At 38.0% G+C, this 24,340-nt stretch overlaps 1 protein-coding gene across 1 annotated transcript in view; it reads left to right on the top strand.

The window, feature by feature from the left end:
- Nucleotides 1-24,340, top strand: part of Ttc6 (tetratricopeptide repeat domain 6) — a 212,407-nt gene that overhangs the window by 143,914 nt on the left and 44,153 nt on the right. The window contains exons 12-22 of the mRNA XM_040743045.1: nucleotides 3,265-3,715; nucleotides 4,014-4,143; nucleotides 4,674-4,846; nucleotides 6,253-6,389; nucleotides 11,589-11,758; nucleotides 14,113-14,233; nucleotides 15,596-15,746; nucleotides 18,961-19,043; nucleotides 20,893-20,969; nucleotides 21,355-21,515; nucleotides 23,867-24,001. Of these exons, the coding sequence (XP_040598979.1) occupies nucleotides 3,265-3,715; nucleotides 4,014-4,143; nucleotides 4,674-4,846; nucleotides 6,253-6,389; nucleotides 11,589-11,758; nucleotides 14,113-14,233; nucleotides 15,596-15,746; nucleotides 18,961-19,043; nucleotides 20,893-20,969; nucleotides 21,355-21,515; nucleotides 23,867-24,001 (1,789 nt within the window). The remainder of the gene's footprint in view (nucleotides 1-3,264; nucleotides 3,716-4,013; nucleotides 4,144-4,673; nucleotides 4,847-6,252; nucleotides 6,390-11,588; nucleotides 11,759-14,112; nucleotides 14,234-15,595; nucleotides 15,747-18,960; nucleotides 19,044-20,892; nucleotides 20,970-21,354; nucleotides 21,516-23,866; nucleotides 24,002-24,340) is intronic.

The following is a 24,340-nucleotide window of genomic DNA, read 5'->3' as shown; positions in this document are numbered from 1 at the left end:
AAAGGCTGCACTAGGGTCAGCAACCACTAATCCGAGGCCACATAGTAGAAGATAGATTTGGGTGGGTGAGGAACTGGCAGCTATGGCTTTGCAAGAGTATTGAGATATCACAGCTAAGAGACTTTGGGGAGGGCACAGATTGTGTAAGGTCTGATGCAAACTGACAGTACAGCCATTGAGAGCTATTTATGCAGGGGGAGATCACATCTCACAGATGAAGGATATGACTTCTCTCAGCCAGTTTCTTCTGTTAGGGAAGATAAGTGTAATTTGGGGAAACATTATTTTTTTTCTGTGTCTGATTATTTCAGTTTTGAGTTTATTCCATAGCAGTTTCATTACCTTAGTGTACATAGGGCTTTGGACCTTTAGGGGAAACTGCCACTATTCTATTCCTTTAAAGTGCTTCACTTGCCGGGCGGTGGTGGCGCACGACTTTAATCCCAGCACTCTGGAGGCAGAGGCAGGCGGATCTCTGTGAGTTCAAGGCCATGCTGGTCCGACAGCCTCCAAAACAATACAGAGAAACCTTGTCTCATAAAAAAACAAAATAGATAAATAAATAAAATAAAGTGCCTCACTCAGCCCTCATCAGAGAAGCTTCCTGCTGTAGTAGATGGGGACTAACACAGAAACCCACACACAACTGGACACTGGGCAGGGAGTGAGAGACTGTGGAGTGCTTAGTCTTAAATTGGATGTCCATGTGAAAGAGGAGGCAGGAAAGTCATCAGAGCCAGAGGTGATGGATGACTCCAAGGAAACACTATCATATGAACACAGAGACTGTGACAGCACACACAAGACCTGCATGGCTTCAGGAAAGATGGGGACCCAGCACTGAGAAAGGGGAGTGGAAACAAAGTCCCACTCTTAATCAGGAAGCTATTTGCAACTGATAGCCGCTGGGCAAAGGAAAATCATTTTTCTTCAGTGAAGTGTCGCTGGGTACATTAGCCGCACCACAGGGTGGGGCCTGTGCCCAGGAGCAGTTGGCCAACACACAAAGAACTCAATGATATTTCTATAGCCTTTTTGTTTCATTTTGCTTTGTTTTAGCACTTTTCGTCTTACATTATTTTTGTTTTGTTTTGATTTTGTTTCTCTTTGTTGGGAGAGTGACAGAGAAACAAAGAGAACGAACATGAAGTTGGATGGTTAGGGAGGTGAGGAGGATCTGGGAGGATCTGGGGAAGGAAAAACATGATAAAAATATATTTTATAAAAAAATTCCAAATAAAATGCAAATCTCTTTTAAAAAGTGGCCAAGTGATGCTGTAGTTACTCTTTTCATCCTAGCGATTGATTCATACCCAACCTTGTAGTCTCTTGCCTCACCTAAACACTCCATGCCATGGTCTACGTGGGTCCTGGTTTTATGCAATCCTTTCTGTATATTTCCTGAGCTCCCCTCTAGTGCAAAGCATTTACTAGATAGAGTGCATTCTCAGCTTAGGATAGTTTGGGGAGCATGTGAGAAAGGTATGGGGTAGAGGAAACCACGATTAATGCAGTATCCAGGGGCTACTCAATTTATTTTCTACACTAAGTTTAGAAGATAAACAGGGAGTAATTACTAGACCCTGGGAGAAAACAGTTGCATAGGAAAGGTTTCTTTGAAATCCTTATCTTCAGCCAAGGGTTATATCCAGTTAGAGGCAACCTACTTTGGAGGACCCTAGAGCATAGATATCTTGGCTTCATTTTCCTATGCCCCTTCATTGAGGTTTGATAAGGAAAGCAGAGAGTAAAGGGTCCTGTGGATATAGTCTGTATAAAGTAGTTCCCCAGGCCAGAGAACAAGGTGAGGAAGGAGAGAAATATGGAAGCCTGAACAAAACATCTGGCATAGAAAGCCTTTCTATGGTGGTACTTGATTAGAAATCCGAACAGAGGAGCCAGGGAGTCAGTGGGCTAAAAAGTACACTGCCTTGGAGGCTTCCTACGGAGATGTGGCTGAAAATCAGAGAGAAAGAGACAGTGGTATCCTAGCGGTCTGTGCGGAAGCTTCTAATGTCACATCTTGCAGGTGGTGGGGTGAAAACCTCATGTTCTAGGCACTAGAGATAGTTTTGGAAGTGTGATACACATTTGTGAAAATAAGCATCTGAATGGCACACGGAAGATGACTTAAACAAAGGGAAGAGTAGAAGCAGAAAGTTAAGTAACTGTGAGGCTTAGGGTTCCTATTTCTATGATGAAATGCCATGACCGAAAGAAAGTAATTTGGGAAGGAAATTTGGCTTACTCATTCGTGTCATTGTTCGTCATTGAAGGAAGTCAGGACAGGAACTCAAACTGGGCAGAAACCTGGAGTTATGAGCAGATGCAGAGGCCGTGGAGGGATGCTGCCTACTGGATTGGTTAGCCTGCTTTCTTACAGAATCCAGGACCACCAGCAGGGGTGGGGGTGGCACCAACTATGATTGACTGGGCTAATAAACATACCCTACATCGTGCCTACAGCCCTTCCTATCTCTTGGAGGCACTTTCTTAATTAAGGTTCCCTACTGTAAGATGGCTTTAACTTGTGTCCAGTGACACAGTACTCTCCAGCACACTGCCCTCCAGGTACAACAGATGAGAATGGCTTACACTATAATGTGGAATGGAGGTTATAAGAAAGGGATAAAGGGATGGGAGCCTTTTCCTAATTTTACTCTCCTACTTTGGCACCATGACTGTCTTACAATATAAATTTAGTAAATAAAAGATGATGGGGCTAAGACCTTTTCCTCCCAGACTTCCAGTAGAATGCCTTTATTCTGTCTCCCTTAGCTACTATACTGCCCTAATACATCCAGTGCTACTGAATGAAAGCTGTATTGTCAATGGGTAATTTGAGTAGGAACCTAGCTGTATCATTGGAAAGCATCTGAATGATCACGTTTCATAGTCTACTGTAGAAATAAACTTGAAGTTCTCATTCTTGGTAGCCTTTGGAAGAAGGGTTTCCTTTAACTCTTCCAGCTTATCCCCTCTAAATTCCCCAATGCAGTCCTCTTGGTAGAAGATGAGGTTGCCAATTAGATCAGAGAGGAGTACTGTTATCCCAGCAGTCTAGGGAAGCTGCTGCATTAAAAATGTATTTCTATTTAGTTTACAGAGATTCTTCATATTGTGTTACAGGTCTACTGATTGAAAAAGTCAACTTGAATTACATAAATTACCAATTTTTGATAATAGAAAAAATAATAAGTTTTGTGTGTGGTTGAATCATTGTGTTTCTGTAATTAAAAATTAATCATTCTTTTTTGAAACTAGATCAACATCTCATGGAATACTTCCTGGACAGAAAAAAAGTTCCCTTAAAGTTCCAGTATACGAAGTACAAATAAGATCTCCCAGTGTACCTGCAGTTTTAAATTTTGATCATTTTGCTCAAAGTAAAGGGGGAATACCAGAAAATACTGATCCTCGGACATGGGTTCTTGAGACATTTGCTAAAGACAAACCTCAGAAAACACCTGCACCAGTTGCACATGTTGAAAAAGAAACCCCAGAGCCAGTGCCAGACCTCCCCAAACTGGAATTAAGTGATCAAATACAGTGTAATCTTCCACCAGAAGTCATTAAATATTATGAATCCGAAGTGGAGAGGTTGACTCAAGAAATAAAAAGTGAGAAAAAAATTCCTGTGTTTGCATATTGTAGGCGTGGAGCTATTTATAGAAAACTGGGAAAGTTGCAAAGTGCTATGAATGATCTACAGGAAGTAAGTTTTTAAAAAATAAAAATAACATAACTCACTATTTACATTACTCTTATTTATACAGTATTTTTTGTTGAGATGTTGAATAGCAAGTGACTGTAGTATGGTTTATGGGATTGTGAAATACAAGTATTGGCATTTTCAGATACTTATTTAAAACATTTTTTGAATCAGGAGGTTTTGTGCTGTGTGCATGTAAAGCCACTGGTATCAATGATGTTTGAGAAACTCATTTAGTAGTGTTTTTTTCCCCTTTGGAAAATCAACTTATCTGACTCTCTTTCCACATGTGTTTTTTCAGACCATATTTGTGGAGCCATTGTTTCTAAATGCTTATTGGCACAGACATTTCATTTATCTTTTCCAAGACAAAATTAATGATGCTTTGGATGACTTGAATTTTATAAATAAATATAATAAAAACAATGCAGGTGGGTTGCATATGGAGACAGTTGCATTACTCGGCTCTTTATCTTGGCTTTTGTCATTACTATAAATAAAAATAAACTGATAGGTACAAGTTCTGTAAGAATGGTATGACTGCTTCAACTTAACGTTTTTTTCAAATAACTCATTATGTTTGAATTTATTCTGTGGAGATCTGTTTCAGCACAATTTCTTTCAATTATCTTACAAGGAGAATATGAACTGGAAATTTTAGATGGGAGGTGGTTTGTACTTCTCTTCTTGGCCACAAGTTTCTGAATGAGAGCTGTGGCACCGTGAAGGTCTTGAGGTGGAGGCAATCCATACTTTTGTCATATATGCTGTTTTCTAACTGCCTGATCGTCTAGACACAGAACTTTCTAGAAACATAGCCATCTTTGAATCTCTAGCACTCACAGATCCACATGATATAGCAGAAGATGGCCTAACATGTTCTGATCTGTGCTGGTCTCTGAGCTAAAAGTCCATACAAATCTGTGTTATTCAAACCTAACCTTTTGCCTTTTGTCTTTAGAAGCATACTTGTCAAAGGCTGAGATATTCAGAGAGAAGAAGGACATCACACTGGCAATTCTGAATTACAGTCAGGCAATTAAGTGCAGGCCCAAAGATGCTGACCTCTATTTCAAGAGGGGGGAGTTGTATGAGACTACAAACAGAGTGCTGGCCATTGATGACTTTTCGAAAGTAAGCTTTATGACACCCCATGCTCCCGTTTATAGTTTTTTTGTATTGCAAACATTCTTTTTAGACTTAATTGTTTTAAGAGTGTTTGGCCTGCAGGCATGCATGGGAATCAAGAGCATATCTGGTACCTGCAGAGGTCAAAAGACCACCAGGTCCCTGGAACTGGAGTTACAAATGGTTACAACATGGGTGCTGGGAACCAAACCCCAGGTCTTCTACAAGAGCAACAAACTACTCACCACGTCTGAGCTGTCTCTCCAGCTTCCTTGCAAAAGTTTCAACAGTCATCACATGTTTTGTGTAATCAAACTGATTATAAGTTGGGAACTAGCACTTCCATTGCTGATATGCTGTTATCACCAATTTCATGATTTAAAAATATTGGTGAATGAATGGAAATCAAAAGATAGATGTGAATGAAATATTGAGTAGGACGTGGAGGATCAGGAAGGTCGACTGGGGAGGTAGGATAGGGGGAAGAGGGAATCATAGGTTAGAAGACAGATCAGGCACCATTGTGACCTCTAGTGATCTAAATGGATGACACCAATTAGCAAGCTAAGCAATAGTGTAGAGACCACCTCAAATGCCTATTCCTGATAGTGAACTTGATGTCTATAACCATCCTGGAGCCTTCATCCAGTGACTGATGGAAGCAGAGGCAAACACCCACAGTTAAACACTGAACTGAACCCAAGGAACCCAGTGACAGAGAGAGAGAGGAGCAATGAGCAAATTGGCAAAGAATGGGCTGGCAAAACCAGCAGAGACAGCTGATCTGAACAGGGGAGAGCTCTTGGACCCCAGACCGACAGCTGGGAGGCCAACATGGGACCGATCCAGACCCCCTGAATGTGCGAGTCAATGAGGAGGCCTGGGCTACCTATGGGGTCCTGAGCAGTGGATCAGTGTTTATCCCTCGAATACTAACAGACATCGTGTGTTCATAGCACAAAGAGAGATGCTCTCTCTGCCTGGACTCTTAGGGAAGTGCCTGGACCTTACCCTGAATGAAATAATAGACTCTAGATATCCCCTATATGGAAGGAATTGGCAATAAGGTGGGAGGATGGGGGGATGGTGGGGGGTGCGGGAGGAGGGGAGGGAGAGGGAACTGGGATTGACATGTAAAACAAGCTATTTAAAATAAAAAAATGTTAAAAAAAAAAGAAAAGTTACTCTTCCCATATAAGGGAGATGAGCCCATAGTGGAAGGCACAAACGTGCACGTGACTGTAATTCTGGGACTAGCAACTAAAAAGTCAAGAATAAACTGTGGCTGAAACAAACAAAAAAAAAGTTTTAGCATCTTAAAGTGGGTTTCTCTTAGTAATTAGAAGTTGAATATACACTCATCTTAGCTTTCCCTTGTTATGTAATATGTTTGCATCCTCACTCCACTCTAGTGCATCCTCTATGATCCCAAGAGAACAGATGCATTAATGAAACGCGCGATGTATTACTTCGAAAATGAAAACTGGATTGCAGCCATACATGATTATACGGCTCTGTTAAAACTTGAACCACAAAATTCGCAGGCAAGGTATGAATTATTTTAGATATAAATTTCAAAATAACTTATTATTTAAATATGTTTGCAGGAAAAATTGCTTGGCGTAATCTGACAGGCATTTTAAAACAATGAGCTAATTTTCAGTGTCAAGTTATTTCTTTTCATTTCCAAGTTTCAACTACTTTGTAACTGTATAAAGCATTGTTTACCATTCATAATTTTCTTCTTTATATTTCCTTCTCATTCCTTGCCTTTGTATCAACTGAGTACAGATATCTGTTCAAAGATTTTTCTGTAACCTTATTGTAATTCGTATATGAAGCTCCCCTATTTCTTTTTTGTTTTTATTTATTTTAGTTTATTATTTCTTTTTTAATGATAATAGATGTTTTTCTCATATAATATATTCTGATTAAATTTTCCCCTCCCTTTTCTCCTCCCAGTTCATTCCCTCTTCCCCTCTTATCCAGATCCACTCCCTTTCTGTCTCTTACTAGAAAACAAACAGGCTTGTAACGGATAATAATAAAATAAGATAAAACAAAACCTAACACATAGGAATAAGACAAAATAAACAAACAGGAGGAAACAAGTTCAAGAAAAGGCACAAGAAATACCACCCCCCCACACACCCATATAAACTTCTACTGTATTAGGTTCCATACCACCTCTTAAGTGGCCCTTAATTTTAGCTTCCTCTTCCAATATTCCTTCCCTCATCCCCCATCCCACTCTCCTCCCTACTTGATCCTCCCACCTATAACTATGCATTCTACTTCCCTTTCCTAGGAAGATCTGTTTGTCCTTCCCAGTCTCTTACTCTATACCTTACCCCTGTAGTTCTACTGATCGTAGCTTGCTTATCATTGACACAACAGTTAATATTCATGTATAAGATGGAAACATATCATATTTGTTTTTCTGGGTCTGATTTCCTCACCCAGGATGAATTTTTTCTACTTCTATCCATTTATCTGCAAATTTCATGATGCCATTAGCTTAACAGTGGAGTAATATTCAATTGTACCATATTTTCTTTATCTATTCATATGTTGAGGGACATCTAGGTTGTTTCTAATTTCTGGATACTATGAATAGGGAAGCAATAAACCCCGGAACTTTTATTGACCTTTTCGGTGTTTTTTCATATTATTCTTTATTTAGATATTTTTAAATATCATTATTTAGATATTTTCAATTTGTATGTACACTTTGTTTGAAATATAGTTAGGCCTTATTTAACTTTGAGTATTAATTTTTAAATGTAATTTCATTTTAATTTTCAATAATACTTGTAAACATGGGCATAAAATGAGATGAGGTGTGCATTCATTTGTAATAATTAAATCAAACTAACATGCCTATCACATTACATCCATTTTTCTTCATGGAGATGTCAATTCTTTCAATGATTTTGAACTATACAGCCCATAACTGTTAACTATAATCACCATGCTGTACAGAAGATACATGGATCTTATTTCTCCTTACTAATTCCTTGTACCCTTTGATCAGCATCTTTCTTTGTACACCAGCCTGTGGCAGCCAAGGCTCTATTCTTTGCTTCTACCAGTTTGCCATGTTTAGGTTGTACAAAGTCAAGTCATGTGATATTTGTCTTTTCCTGCTTGATTTCTTTCACTTAGCATAATGTCTCCAGGTTGATTCCTGATGTTAAGTCTGACAGAATTTCTTTCTTTGTGAAGGCTGAATTGTACATTTGTCACTGTATGTATTTATGTATCACAGAGTGGGTGGAAATATTTCCAATCCATGCATCTCATAAAGGACTAATATCCAAAACACACAAGCATCACAAATGATTGAGTATCAAGAACATAATTTGGCTTGAAAAATGAGCCCAGGACCCAAGCACATATTCCTCACAGGGTAATGAACAAAACTGAACAACTTCAACCTTTTTGCTAATTAGAAAATTTCCAACTAAAACCACATTGACAGGTCACCACACATCTGTGAGAAATGGCTGTTAATAAGATGTAAAAAGTGTTACTGAGTGAGAGGGGAATAGATTTAAAATTTTAGAATTACAATTAAGAGACAGAAAGTGTGTGTGTGTATGTGAGAGAGAGACAGAGACAGAGATAGAGAGAGACAGAGAAAATGTGCAGAGGTCAGAGAACAAATTGTACAGTATGTCTGTCCTTCTGATACATGGGTCTTGGGGATGAATTTCAGGTTGTCAGGCTTCATGGAAAATGCCATTATGTGGTGAACCATCTCACAAAATGAAGAGAACGAGTTTTAAATCTAATGTAATCTAAGATCTAATTCTTTTAATGTAAAGAATAATTTTTGTAGTCAAATTTATCAGACTTTCTTCAGCTTCTTTAATTTTAGAAAACAAATTTCTCTTTTGAGATCAGATTAATAATTTACCCACAGATTAATGTAATTATTTGTAAAATTGAATTTCATTGTCTTATGTGTATTTTATGTCTCTGAGAATGTATGTCTGTGCACCACATGCAGGCCTGGTGTCCTTAGAGCCCAGAAGAGGGCATCAGATCTCCTGAAACTGGGGTTCCAGATGGCTGTGAGTTACCATGTGGGTGCTGGGAATCAAACTTGGGTCCTCTAGAAGAGCAGCCAATACTCTTAACTACTGAGTCATTTCTCCAGCCTCTCATAATTATTTTAAAGGTTACTTTAAAAAATTTTAGACTTGTGTTGATGTGTATTATGATACAGGGGCAAATTTTTCCAGTTGGGAACCAATGATCTATTTGCAGAATAATGCTTTCATCATTTGCTTTTTATCTATTTGTCTATTATCTATCTATCTGTCTGTCTATCTATCTATCTTTGAGCTGATGTAGTATACTGATTTATTTATTTATTTATTTATTTATTTAAAGATTAATGACCCATGTATTATTAGGAAACCCCACTTGGTTATTGTGTACAATTTTTAAATATGCTGTTATGTTCAGTTTTCTAATATTTTGTTGATGATTTCTGTATATGTTAATATGTGTAAGAAACTGGTGTGTGGGTTTCTTGTGTTATCTTTTGTGGCTTTGATAGTAGGAAAACATTGGTAAGTAACTGAGTAAGTCTTGTTGAGTGAGTAAAGAAAGGATAGGTTGATGTTTTAATATTTAGTTACATTTATCTGTGGAGCCTCAGCTATGTTTTTAAAATTACTAATTCAGTCTCTTCACTTGTCAGTGGTCTATATGGGCCATCTATTCCTTCTTTGCCAATTTTGGTAGTTTGTGTATTTCTAGCAAGTTGTTAATTTTATTTAGGCTATTGTCATACTTACTAGGGTAACAGAATATTTGCAAATGAACAGTTTGTAATCATCAGTTTACATTCCCACCAACAATGAGTAGAGTTCTTCTTACCCAGTATCCTAACCAGAAAGTGTTGTAATTTGTATTCCTGATAATAGTCACTCTGAGCAGGACTGAGATGCACCCTCTAAGTATTTTAGGAATATGTATATATATATATATGTATGTATGTATGTATATATATATACACAATATGTACACACACACACACACAACAATGAAAGAAAGCTGTGACTTTTAAAGAGAGCAAGGAAGGGAGTATGAGGGAATTGGAATGGGGAACGATATAATTATATTGTAATTTCAAAAATAAGAGAAATAATAATGAAATAAAAGAAATATTAATAATTTCTTTCCTTAAGAATTTAGTTTTTTGTCTACTTTCTGATTATGTTGTTTTCTTTTAAGTTCTTTATATATTCTGTATATTAATACTGAATTAGTTGCATAGCCAGAAAAGAGTTACTCCTATTTGGTAGGTTGCCTCTTTAATCAATTAACTATTTCCTTTGCCATACAGAATTTTAAGATTTCGTTAGATCCTATTTGTGGGTTGCCGCCCTTATTTCCTAAGTGTAGAGAAATATAATAAAAAGTCTTTATCTATGCCTGCATCTTTAATATCTTCATATTTTTCTCTAGCAGTTTTGTATTTTCAGGCCTTATGTGAACATCTTCAATCCATTTGGAACTGATGATCATGCAACATAAAAGATATGGATCTAAGTTCATTCTTGATTTAGCTATCCACTTTTTCCAGAACTGGTTTTTGGCATAATTGTTTTCCTTTATTTCTTTCTATTTTATAATCTGAATTTTATTTCAGGAATTTTCTACTTTACCCAAATGAAGTAAGTCGCCTGTCTTCTCTTAGAAGCATGCCCTGTGATACAATGTATACTTTTAGTACTGGGGTAACAGAATATCTGAAACCAAGCAATTTATATTTAATATGTTTTTGTTCTTTAAGAGTCAGATAGAACTCACCTCCAATGTTACTTGACTTCTGTCCAGTAGAGGTCTTTTGAAAGCAACAGGCACTTTGAGACACCTGAAAAAAGGATACCTCATTTTTAAGAAATGTCTCATTCATGTCCTAACAAATCAAAATTTTGTATTTATTCTTTGAGACAGTCTCTCTATGAAGCCCTGGCCTTGTAGACCAGAAATTCTCCTGGCTCTACCTCTCAAGTGTTGGGATTTAAAGGCGTGTACTACTCAGCTGATTCTGAAAGTTTTTACAGCATCAACTTCTTGAAGTGCTCTCATAGCATGCTACCAGTCCACAGTGATTCTCCAAGCAGATGACCACTGATGCGATTTTCATTCCTACTGAATCAGTGTTTCAGTCACTTCTGAGCTCATGCCTCTGGTATTATACTACCCCATTCCTAGCTCTGGAGTCATGAGCTTTGACTACCACAAAAATAATGATCACTGGTCTTGAAAGCTTTTCTCAGTGGCCCGCATTTGCTAATGGGATAAAGACAACCCCTTTAAAATAACAGATGTGTCTTTGTGATGAGACAGGCCTGTCTTGACCTAACCTTCATATTTTTCTTCACCTCAGCTCTTTTGTGCCAATATTGCTTCTTTCACAAAAAAGAAAACCCAGAATAGATCAATAATAAAAAATGAGTTTTTGACAGGATTTCAAAGAGCTATCTCCCCTGCAAAAGAAATAAGACTAAGTTAATAACCATTCAGCTATATTAGAAACACAACTAGTAAGCATATGCTTATGTAACTAAGCGTCCCTTATAAAAATTTATGTTGTTTTCACAGCAACATCATGATATAACTCCCTTGAAAAGCAAAGAGAAAGAATCAGAAATTTGGTGACAGGTTTAACAAAAAGAGAAAATATCTCTTTTGCAGTACGTATTAAAATGTTTTTTCTTTTTTCTAGGACAGACCGAGGGAGAGCATATTTTAAAAGGAGCTTATATAAACAAGCAATCCAGGACTTTTCTATTGCCATCCACTTAGATCCTAACAATTGGTTGGCTCTGTACTACCGAGCCTGCTTATTCAGGAAGGCTAGTCCCCACAGAGCACTGCAAGACTACAGTACATCAGGTACCCAGCTGTGTGAGCGTCTGCTGTGAGGATCAGCTCAGTGTCCTGGAGGGGAATACTAATGCCTGTTGCTCACACAATGTGTAGATGAATGTCTAGTACTGTGGATACTTACATACTTAAAAATGTTCTGTGCATGTGTGTTGTTCACGTGTGTACATGAGTGCATATATGCATAGAGGCCAGAGGGCAACTTCAGGAGTTGGCTACTTTTAAAATTGTTTACTATTTTCTTCTCTCCCATTCTTTTGAATTTAATTTTGTTATATTTTGTGACACGGTCCTTCACTGACCTCACTAAATGGGTTAGATTCTGTGGCCAGCAAATCTAGGGGTCCGTTCTACTCTCCTCAGTGTCCCTGACATAGACATTGCCATGCCAAGTTTACCCCTCCCCCCATGGTCTCTGGGGATAGAACTTATGTTGTTGTGCTACAAGGCAAGCACTTTCCTAAGATATCATCCCTTTCTCCTAAATGCCTCATATATGCTGAGAGGAACCTCATGTTTCATGTCTATTTCCAAGGTCCTTGGGGAAAGAGAGCTGAAGATTGCTGCTCACTTCTCTGTTTATTTTCTCATCTAATTTCTGCTCATAGTCAACTCTATCTTTGCTTCTCTTTTTGTTGCTCTGGCCTTTGCTTTCTCTCATTTGCTTTTCTCAGTTCACTCCTGGTTTCTTAGTGCAGCACCACAGCAAATGTGTCCTACCTATGAATGGGGCTCTGTCACCCAGCATTTCAGATTTGAAGAGTCCTACAGGCTAATCTGGTTCCACTGACCTGTTCCATCCAGAGAATCCTTTCCTCCATTCTTTTCTAAAATAATTACCCTTGTTTGCTGCCATCAGCCTCCCATCCTGGAAGCTGTCATAACAATTCAAAGACCTACTATTGAATTATTCAGATTGATTTTAGGCTAACCCTTTCCTATACATTACCCCAAGGATTTAAATAATTCCACCATTAAAATACGACTCTATACTGATAATGTTTGACATTTATAGGCCACTTCAATACTATCTGAGCACTGTTGTGGGTACTATATATGGGATACTTTGATGAATACTAAAATAATAGTGTGAAGAATTTATTATCACCATCCAAATTTTACTGGTAAAAACAAAGTCTAGAGTAGTAAATCTCTTGAATACTTTTTTTTCTATAAGAATCGCTTTTCTTTTTTTTCCAGTGGCACAGCAGAGCCTTTCCTAGCTGGCTAGTCATACTGTGAACTGAGCAGTGGGAGTGTCTTATTCATTATTTGTTTCAATATCATGGCCATCGCTAACAATGGCTACCACTTCCTAAGTCTAGTATGGAGAATGTGTGTGTGTGTGTGTGTGTGTGTGTGTGTGTGTGTGTGTGTGTGTGTGTGTGTGTGTAATGTTACCTCTTAATCCAGAATGGACTTGAGAAACTTAAAAGATATGCATTGAATCTTACAAAAGTCCCTGTTTCACTATCATGTTTTTGAAAGTAAAGGAACTTGTCAGGTGACCTCTAAGCTGGGTACTCCTGAGGACCACTCATCTGCAGTGGAGGTTGTTTTTGTCATAGGCCAAGTTGCCCACTTCAATTAGGATATTATAGTCAACTTGTTTACCATCATGTTCTTGCCCTAAATAGCCTCTTAGAAGCTGCCTATCACTGTAGATGAATAGACCTGGCATCTGCCATATGCCTTATTCTGAACCAGTGCACCCACACCTATTCTTTGGTCCCTAATGTCTTTGTGGTAATAATGAGCTACAGTGAGCAAGGGCTCCCTTCCTTCAGCTGTTGCATTCTAGACCAACCTTTGCTATTGACTTATATCTTAGTCCCTGTCAGTGTGCTGAGCCCCTTTGGATCTTAATATCTTCATTTTTTGGGGGGGGGTTTACGAGACAGGGTTTCTCTGTATTGTTTTGGAGGCTGTCAGTCCAGCCTGGAATCTCTTCATTTTTAAAGTGAGTTGAGTAGTTTGAGTCTACCTCCAGCACTAATGAATTTGTGAGCCATATTAGCCACAGTATTACTAGCTAGCATTTTTTTGGAGGGGGGTTCTGTGAGACATGGTTTCTTTGCGTATCCCTGGTTGTCCTGGAACTAACTCTATAGACCAGACTGGCCCTGAACTCATGGAGATCCACCTGCCTCTGCCTCCCGAGTGCTGGGACTAAAGGTGTGCCACCATCACCCAGCAGTTAGCAATTTTTTAAAATGTGTAATATTTTCACCCACCAAATGGGCACACTCATCATAGATACATTGATTTTGGAATGTTAAATAGGGAAAAAATGGGAAGGGTGTGGTCTGAAACATAACTCATATGATTGTTTACAAATCCAAGTATATACTTTGTATCTTCAGTTCTCATAAATGATGGCTATGATAATCTTAATTGCTTTCTACATCGGGGCATACTCTATGCAGATCTAAAACTTTGGATGCTGGCAATTTATGATTTTGAAACTGTTATTTCTCTTGAAAGGTAAGTGTTTCTTTTCATACTTATTATACTATTATAAAAATGGGAAAAAATAAAAAGAATCTTCCCTCTCACTATTGATGATGTTGTAGAAAATGAGACTATATTTATAAAGTCACGCTAGAATTAGAATAATACTAAAATAAGCTTACTGATCAAATAAAACTTTCTCATTTCCCTTTGCTTTGCAAAATTAAGAGGTTGAAAAATTTGAGAAGACTTAAATACATGAATATTATGTTAAAAAGTTACTAGAATGGGCTTGAAGACACCTAGGCTGCAGCTTCTTTGAAGTTAAGTCACTGGACAACTGTCATCAAGTTTTAAAATAATGACAAAATATTTGTTGTTTCTTTCATTGTTATGCACAGTATCCAACTCAATGGAAGTAAAACCTTGTGTTTGGAACTCTTGATTTCGTTTTGTTTAGTAAAGCAAAAGAAAATCCAATACCATTTAGCCAACAAGATAAGGAAGAGGCACAAATGGAAAGTTAGACAAGCCAAAAAACCAGTTAAAATATATTTTGATTGAATAATTCTCTTTCTCTCCAATGAATCACTCACTAAAATGGAAGTTGTTACAGACAGCTAAAGAACGCTGAGAATGGTAGAAAACACCCAGCTAATTATCCAATACCAAATGATCAGCCTTGAAAATATACATACACAAAACATGATATAGACTGAGAAAGTTATTTTTAGGAATGTATATGATATGTATTCACATATGCAGATAATATACATGTTTGTAAATAATAACAATTGATGAAAAAAGAGGCCATGATTTTGAAAGAGAGCAAGGAGGAGTATGTGGAATGGTTTGGAGGGAGGAAAGGGAAGTGAGAAATGGGGTGATTATATTATAACCTCAGAAGTGAAAGAAAAACATGAAAGTTTTTAGAAAGAGTTAAAAAAACGTCATGCTCTTCTGTGCTGTCACCAGACAGCTATGCAGTAAAATCTTTGAACTTGGGGAGTCACAGCGTAGGCCTCCGAGGACCGCAGTGGTTTTCTTTGGGGTTAGGGAGACAGAGCGACGTTTGGGATATACAATGAGCAGGTGGGTAGAAGGATCCTTGCTGTCTGGCAGTCAGGGCTTCCATGAGCGTGGACTCGGTATGCATTCTCTAATATGTATTTTCCTTGTCTTGCGGAAGCACCTAACAGAATAAGTATAAGGTCATCCCCACACTAGCAATCACTTGAGTAGAAGAGAGAAGACAGCATTTATTTGATATTGAAAAGCTAAAATATTAAGGATATCTGACTGCAATTGACTCATATATTTCATTAGCTTTTTAATAATTGAGGAACAATGGAATAAGATTTAAGTGTCTAAAAATTTATTATTTGTTTTTTTTAGAACTGCTATTTCGGCTTACATAAATATTGGCCTCATATATCTACTACACCTGGATAATTACACTGAAGCCTTTTGGAGATTTTCTGAGGCAATTAGAGTTGACCCTTTATATATTCAAAGCTATATTTGTAGAGCAGAAACCTATTATAAGGTACTTAAGACTTGAATTTAAAAAATATTTTAATTGTTTGGATATTTATTCAGTGTAATTTATAATATATGAATGTAATCTTTTTTCCCCCAGCTAACCATAGAGGCTTATGTATTTGTAAGCAATAGCCATTAAGCAAATACATTTAACTGTTATTGGTTACTTTCACAGCCTCTTCTTATAAGGTGTTCATTTTCATTTTTATAATATCTCTAGCAAATGTTTTATACTTTGATTGCAAAACAGCATACAGCTATTGTAGTTAATGTATTTTATACAAATAAGAATAAATGATGGGAAGTTTCTGAAAGTCAGTAGCTTCAAAGTTGCCTGTAGTTTTGTTTTCTGGGGAAAGCTACCGTTAATCTTTTAGAATCTGTGGCTCTATGTATGTATGTTGTATATACTGGTAAGTGTGTAGGTTCATATAATTGGTTCTGTATATAGAATGGTGTCTTAGGGTTTCTATTGCTGTGAAAAGACACATGACCACAGCATTTCCAATTAACAGATTTTCTTGGGTTTCAGAAGAGATTTTTTTTCCTTTGAGAGAGGAAAGGATTTATTTTGCTTACAGTTTCACACCACAGTCCATCATCAAGGGAAGTCAGAGCAAGAGCCAGGGCAGGGTCCTGGAGGCAAGAACTGAAGCCAAGGCTATGCAGAATGCTGTTCCCTGGCTTGCTCCCCAAGGCGTGTCAGAGGAGATTTTGAACTTTTGACTTTTGAATATTATTGGAAATGTAAGACAGTTAGGAGTTCTGGAGCCAGACTGAATACCTTTTGGGTTATGACACGGGACCAGGTGTGTGGAACCGGGAATGGAATGTTACGGTTTAAATGTAAAACGTCTCCCATAAGCTTTATGTTTAGACACTTGGTTTCCCATTGGTGGTGCTGTTTTAGGAGATCGAAGAATCTTAACGGAGGTAAAACCTCCCTGGAGGAAGTGTGTCACTACATGGTTCTTTGTGTTTTATATCCCACCCTGACTTCCTGTCAGGCCTCGGCTGCCTGGCCTGATGAGTTGAGAGGTATCCCAGCCTTAAGCTCCCTACGGGGCAGCCTGCTGCTGGGCGTTCTCCACTATATAGGAGTGACTGTTATGTTTTCTTTTCTTTTCTTTCTTTCTTTCTTTTTTTTAGACTTTCTGTGTATTTTTCACCTTTATGTGAATTATTTTTTTAATATTACTTTACTCTTCTTTTTTATTTTTTAAAATTTAAATTAGAAACAGGTTGCTTCACATGTCAATCCCAGTCCGCTCTCCCTCCTCTCCTAACCCTTCCTGGGGGATCTCCAGAGTCTGTCATTTCATCCAGGGCATGGCTTAGGCCCTCCCCCAAGAGTCCAGGCTGAGAGAGCATCCCTCGTTGTGGGATGGGCACCCAAAGTCCATTTGTATGCCAGGGATAAATACTGATCTACTACCCAAGGCCGCATCGATTGCTTAGGCCTCCTCACTGACACCCACATTCAGCGGGTGTGGATCAGTCCCATGCTGGATTCCCGGGCATCAGCCAGGGATCCATGAGCTCCTCCTTGTTCAGGTCAGCTGTTTCTGTTGGTTTCACCAACCCATTCTTTACCCCTTTGCTCATCAGTTCTCTGTCTATGTCACTGGGTTCCAGGAGTTCAGTTCAGTGTTTAGCTGTGTGTGTCTGCCTCTGTTTCCATCAGCTGCTGGATGAAGGCTCTTATACCCAGACTCTCTGACAGTGGGATTGTAAGGCTGGCACTCCCCTGATTCATGTCTAAAATCCACATATGAGTGAGTACATACCATGTTTCTCTTTTTGTGACTGGGTTACTTAAGTATGATCACAGCGCCAAGACAGTAAATAATACCCAGCTGGATAGTCGGTACAAGCAGGTACGTCACTGAGAACATGCTGTTGGTTCACTAATTTGTGCAGCTGGAACGCGGGCAGCTTAAGAAGTTCTGCAGAAATTCTCGAATTCGTTTAAACAAATTCTGTCTCTTTGGATTTCCTCTTATCCACCCATTATTTTCCTCAAATAGTTTGTGCTATTTCAGTTCCCTTTAATTCTGTGTATAAATTGTTTTTGGTATTCTTTTGGCAGGATCCTAACACCTATTTATGGCAGTTCTCCGTCGTTTGGTTTAATTTTTCTGGGTTTGTGTGGTGCTCCATTGGCAATGTTTTCAGTGGTGGTTGATTTTTGTCTTTGAATGTGGGGAAATTTACATTATGGTTCTGTGACCATTAATAAGGATAGGGTTAGTGTTGACTTTCCATATGAGTCTCAAATGGACCTCTTCCTACACTGTTCTTGTATTTTGTTTTGTCTATTCACATTCACTGATTCATTTTGTTGCAAGTCTGTTTCTCCCCCTTATTTTTAAAGTGGCATTTACTTTTACTTTTATGTTACCTTTTGTATGCTAGTTTATTAACTATGTGAAATTTGGTGAAATGCGTGTTAGAAGGTTGAGGGAGAAAACTTGAAAAGTTATGTCAAAGAGAAGCATACACTTGAAGGGATTACTTTTGTCATTTTTTCATTATAAAACTCAAGGACAAATATACAATTAGAACTCACAAGGCAGTTGTCATGACTGGGATGCACCCGCCGCCTTCTGTCTCTGAAAAGTGGGGCACCCCTTCTGGTCCCACCAATTCCTGGGGCCACTCTCTTCCTTGGTTCTCCAATGACTCATTTTTCCAGTCTGGCCAGCTGAATGTGAACTCTGCTCGTAAGACAAATGTTGTATTTAATTGGACAATGGACCATGACAATAACAGGATTCCTGTAACATATGCATACTATGATATATCACATAAATGCGTGTAAAATGATATGTGAATGGATATTTGTAATCATTCTTTAAAGTTAATGATAAATAATAAAAACAATAATGCATCTTTTTTGATTTTGTGTATTTTATTTGCTTTGGTGAGTTAAGAAAGCTGTATACTTTTAATATTTATACACACACATTTGTAACAACAACCAATGAAAAAAGAGGCCATGGATTTGATATATGTGAGAGTTTGGAGGGTAGAAAGGAAAGGGGAAATGATTATAGTCTTGAAAAATAAAAGAAACAATTAAAATAAACAGAAAGGAAAATCAAGTATATTTGGATAAGTTTCTACAAAACTCTGCAAGAAATTGTGGGAGGGGCTGAATATCAAAAAGAAGATGATTGCTTGAACTAGAATACACATTTCTGTTTATTGTTCAACAGCTGCACAAATTCAAAAGGGCAGTATATGAATTATCTCGTGCTATTCACCTCCAGCCAGATGGAATCCAGTTATATATAATAAGGTATGAACACAGAAATTGAATTATTCTTGGGATAACTTGACATCTTAGCAACCTTTAGTCTCCCACTATTTATTCTTCCACTCTCCTTATCTTACATCTAACCTCCAAACAATGTCTACCTCTCAACGCTTATTTCTTGTTTTTAATTAAATGTTAAGATAACCATATCATTCCCTTTGCTTTACTCTTACACTAAAGTACAGTTTCTGAGAATGAGGTTCTAGATGACCTTTCTAGATGACTTGCTATGTAGATGGCACATGTCCTGTCAGAGTAAAGTAATACCTTTTCAACTTTGGTTCTGTTTGTATCCACAGTACTAAATAGACCCCTCTGAAAATTCAGTGAAAAAAGTGACACTCACAATTGTTTTCCAGATTTAGTAGAATTTTCTATAGAGACTTGTAATAAGGTATTATTACCAAAAATATAATGTCTCTAGATTAAATGCAATGGGACATATTTTATGATAAAGATGTATTTTATGTTCAGAAATTATATAAATACTTATAAATACTTCTTCCCTTTCTGTTCTGTGACCTTTATTTTATTGTCACATTTCCTAAATTGTTTCTTTCATCATAATTCCATGTTAATTTGTCTTTTTGGACTTTTGAAAACTGATTAATTTTTTCAGGCATGGTGGTACATGCCTTTAATCCCAGCACTTGGAGGCAAACACAGAGAGGCAGAGAGAGAGAGATAGAGAGAGGCAGAGGAAGAGAGAGAGGCTGAAAGAGCAGAGAAGGGCAAAAGAGAGAGAGGGGGCAAAGAGAAGCAGAGAGACAGAGAGAGGCAGAGATAGGGAGAGACAGAGAGAGACAGACAGAGAGGGGGACAGAGAGAGACAGAGACAGAGAGAGAGAGACCGAGACAGAGAAGTAGAGAAGCAGAGAGACAGACAGAGAGGGGGGACAGAGAGAGAGACAGAGACAGAGAGAGAGACAGAGACAGAGACAGAGAAGTAGAGAAGCAGAGAGGCAGAGAGGCAGAGAGAGATGGGGCCTCTCAGAGTTTAGAGGCCAGCTTAGACTACATAGCAAGTTCCAGGACAACCAGCACTACATACAGTGTCCCTGTCTCAAAATACCAAAAGTCAAAACCAAACAAACAACTCTAATTTTAAGATGATTTTATGTATACTTATATAATTTGGTAAAAGTTTTATAATTAAAAAATTAAGAAACATTATTAACTTTTTCTTTTGAGTACTTAGTTTGATGAATGAGTGCTTAACACTAAACAGGACATTTATGCCATCCCCTCTGATGCTCAGGGATTATCATGGAAGAGCTACGTGGAAAGATTTTGAGATCTGGAAGATAGGGAGAAGGGCTGTGTCATGCTATCTTTGGGACATGGCACAGCCATTTCAGTCACAGCCTCACAGTAGCTGTGACTCCCTGCAGTGAGCCCATACAAGACTGGGCAGTCAGCAGTCGGTCATGATCTGGAGGCATATAAAGGGTCTGTTTTGCCCTGCCGAACTAAATTGGCTACTGATGGATTCTGGGGGACAAGCAATCATCTGTTTCAGTTGGGTGCCCAACTGAGATGCTCATGTTTCAATGAGTTTTAAACCCATGGTGATGTGGAGGATGCTGGTTGAACTCAGTGAGTCTCAGAACAACAACAGCAAAACAGAGAAAGATTGAGTGAGACGGGGACATTAGGAAGAAGGGAGGTAAATTAGGGGAGGAGGAAGATGAGAGAAGTGTGGGGTCATAGTAATCAGAACGTACATTACACATGCACGAGACTGTCAAAGAACAAGTCCAATAAAAGTTTTTAAAGCCCATAGGATAATTACCTATTCTATGCTTAGAATAAAAGCTGTCATTTCTTCTAGGGGACAGTACCTTCTTATGATGAAGTGTTATGATCTTGCAAAGTTCACTATTTATCAAGTAGCAGAAATGAACAAAGGTAAATACAACTAATTCAAAATAAAGATGTCAAAGAAATATTTCTCCATTTTTTGCTATTTTAATACCTATGTATTGTTATTGATAGCATGAAGAATTCACTTGGAAGACAAAGGTTTTGAAACTTCAGTCTTAACTTTTACATAATCAACTTGTCTAGTGATTCATAGTTTGGACAATTTTGTGAGAGCAGTCACTAGATGACATACCATGCTTATAACTTTACTTTTTTTGGTTAGTAATTGTAGTAACTTTTTGGTTTATGGTAATAGAGGGTTTTGGCATGGTGCTTATTTGTCATTTTATGTTGCATAAATAAGATACTATGCAACTCCCTTTAAAATGTTACCTGGCAGGGATCTTGATAAGCTTTCCTTTGCTTTCAGGTCTCATTGAGCTGACACCAGTACAGCAAGCACTTATTTACTCATTTTGTGAAAACCATGACAAGGCTATTCAAGTCTTGGAAGGGGTCACAGTCAGTAGACCAGAGATATACACTTTTGCACTCTTGGCAAAAGCCCAAATGAAGGCCAAGAAAATCAAGGTAAAAAATCTGCTGGTCGATGTTTATTAAACTTAGTAACGGAATTCACACAGTACACTTACAGATGAGATTTAAATACTTTTATAAAATGAAATGATAGAATTTATATTTGAACTACTCATTTATCCTAGTAAGTGTACCTGAGTTTATTATGCTATATATTGATTTTCTTATATTTTTGGTTGTGAGCCTAGCCTTTAACGGCTGAACTATCCCTCCAGCCCTATATTGATTTTCTATGAACCAAAATATGGGATTTCCTTTTTAAAAATTCTGTTAAAATAGAGCTGCTGAAAATACTCTTGTGCCTGTCCTGTTTCAGGATGTGTTGCTGGGAGTGGATTGCTGCGACATTCTTGTACAACATTCTGTTATTGTACCCATTTTGTTGACCTGCTGACCTCTCCATGAAAGGCATTGCCAGGCAATCTCACTGTTTCCTAAGTGTATAGAAATATAATAAAAAGTCTTTATCTATGCCTGCATCTTGTAATGTCTGCATATTTTTCTCTAGCAGTTTTATATTTTCAGCCCTTATGTAGATAGATAGAGATAGTCAGAGACAGTGTTAGATATAGAGATAGAGACAGATATGATAGAGACAGAGATAGAGATAGTGGTAGAGACAGACATGATAGAGATAAAGCTATAGAGATAACAGCTGTATGAATATATAGAGACAAAGATAGAGATAAAGATAGTTAGAAATAGAGAGACAGAGATAAAGATATAAAAACAGATAGAAATCGAGCTAGATAGAGAGATACAGAGAGACTCAGAAATAAAGATGGAAGGAAGAGTCTGTGCGTTGCCCTGTGCTTTGGGTATAGAGAACTGTAGGAGTCCTTTAGGGCTGTGGAGAAAGCAGCAGTTACCAAGAAGTAAGTGCTCTTAATCTTGGAACAAAATGCGAGCTAGAAAGCTACTTCTCCCAGTCAAGTGTCCAGGAGGCAGCTCAACTGGTATTATGTTTGCCCTTCTGTAGGATTCAGAGTTTCCAAATGAGCAATGGAATTTCTTGACCTGTGAACTTTCAGACAACTCACCCAATCAGAGGTGCTGTTCTTTTAGCTCCATCGTCTCAATATCTCTCAAGTCCCCTTCCTTCCTTCCTTCCTTCCTTCCTTCCTTCCTTCCTTCCTTCCTTCCTTCCTTTCTTTCTTTTTTTCTTTCTTTCTTTCTTTCTTTCTCTCATGGTCATTATCTTGGTTTGGAGCAACAGTGTTACAGTCTTTCAGGTTTTTACCCACAACACCCAAGGTACTTCCCCATAAACCTCCACTCTGAGATCCCCCTGAGAAGCCTTGGTAAAGAAGCCCAGAAGGGCTAGATGGGCAAAGAAAGAAGAAAGCCAAGTTGTGTTTGTTTTCATTGAAGTGGTGTGGAAGACTGGAATGGGCTCAGGGAGACAGTGGTGAGCTAGAGGTCCAAAGCAGCAAGGAAACAGGGCACAGGGAGATGGGGTCAAGGGTCAAGCTCTGAAAGTAGCCAATAAGGAAGCACCCAATGACAGGAGAGGAAAGGGTGAAAATGGTTGCAATACTGGTACACTGAATAGTATAAAGGAATGATACAGAGAAGGGAACTCAGTTTTCCAGTGAAAGGTCATGCATGTGCTGAGTATGGAAGGTTGGATGTTGAGGTGGCTTATGAGCCTGGAGGAAATGCTAAAGAGGAGCATGAAGACAGTGTATTCAAGTTAAATCCCTTGGCTGCTTTAATAATTTACTACAGTTTAGAAAGCAAAATGACAACAAATGTGTTTAAACTTGATATCCGTGTTTGGATTCATATGATGATTTGTTAACTGGTAAATGATATTTGGAAATTTAAACTTCTTTATCATTAATGGTTTCAACTATTTTTATTACATTTATGTGGGTAACCTTTGGTGAAACTTGTTTTCTAGAACTAGTTGAGTCCCACTAAGAGTAAAACAGACTGAAAAGGGGGTCATTGAAATTGTGTCAAGTATCATTGATGCTTTTATTACCTATTAACCTTCCAGCATGTCATTCAGGGTAATGGGTAGGTAATCATTAGTAAATGGACCACAAATTTAAGTCTGATGTTAGAATTTAGAACTTCTAGCTACAAAAATTCATGCATGCAAGCCTGCTTGAGACCTGGTATATAGGATGACTCCTGGGTGGAACATGCTGGGTTCATCCTCTGGGACAGGGTCCTCCAGTTGTATAAGGACATTTGTGATGTTATCAGATCTGTGTGCAGTTGTATGTTGTGAGAGCCATGCTTCTGTGGGCTCTGAGTTCTCTGTACATCTAAGATGGTGGTGTTGAACAAATAACCAGTAAAAATATTCCCTCATCTTTTTGTTCTTATTCCTCTAGGAATCTGTGAGAATGTTTAAGAAGGCTTTGGACATGTTTTCAAGTTCTGACAAAGGACCGAGTGCCACTAATGTTTCAGCAGAGTGTCTGTACAGCCTGGGCCTTTGTTACATGGAAGAAGGCAACTTACAAATGGTAAGAAGCAGAGATTATTTGTGACTTCATGCTGGTTGCTTGCATCAGTTCTGTTTCTGAAGGCTACCTACAATAATTCATCAAGTCAACTGACCAAGACTGCTTTTAAAACTTGGCTCGTAACAGGCTGTCTGCACCCATAATTCCCATGAATTGTTTTAAATTAAATATCATTGTATTCAATACTAATTTTCTAATAGTATCTTAAACGTAATGTTTCTCACGAAATAATAAATCTAACTGTAGGAAATTATTGTAGCAAACGAATATCATCATGCCAACTTGATTTATTAAATTATAAGTAGTTAAATTGAGTGTTTAATGTGATGCAGACTAAAT

Source organism: Mesocricetus auratus, unplaced genomic scaffold, assembly GCF_017639785.1.
Source record: "Mesocricetus auratus isolate SY011 unplaced genomic scaffold, BCM_Maur_2.0 Super-Scaffold_15014, whole genome shotgun sequence".
Lineage (NCBI taxonomy): Eukaryota > Metazoa > Chordata > Mammalia > Rodentia > Cricetidae > Mesocricetus > Mesocricetus auratus.
The sequence above is the reverse complement of the archived record's forward strand: the minus strand, read 5'-3'. Positions and strand labels throughout refer to the sequence as shown.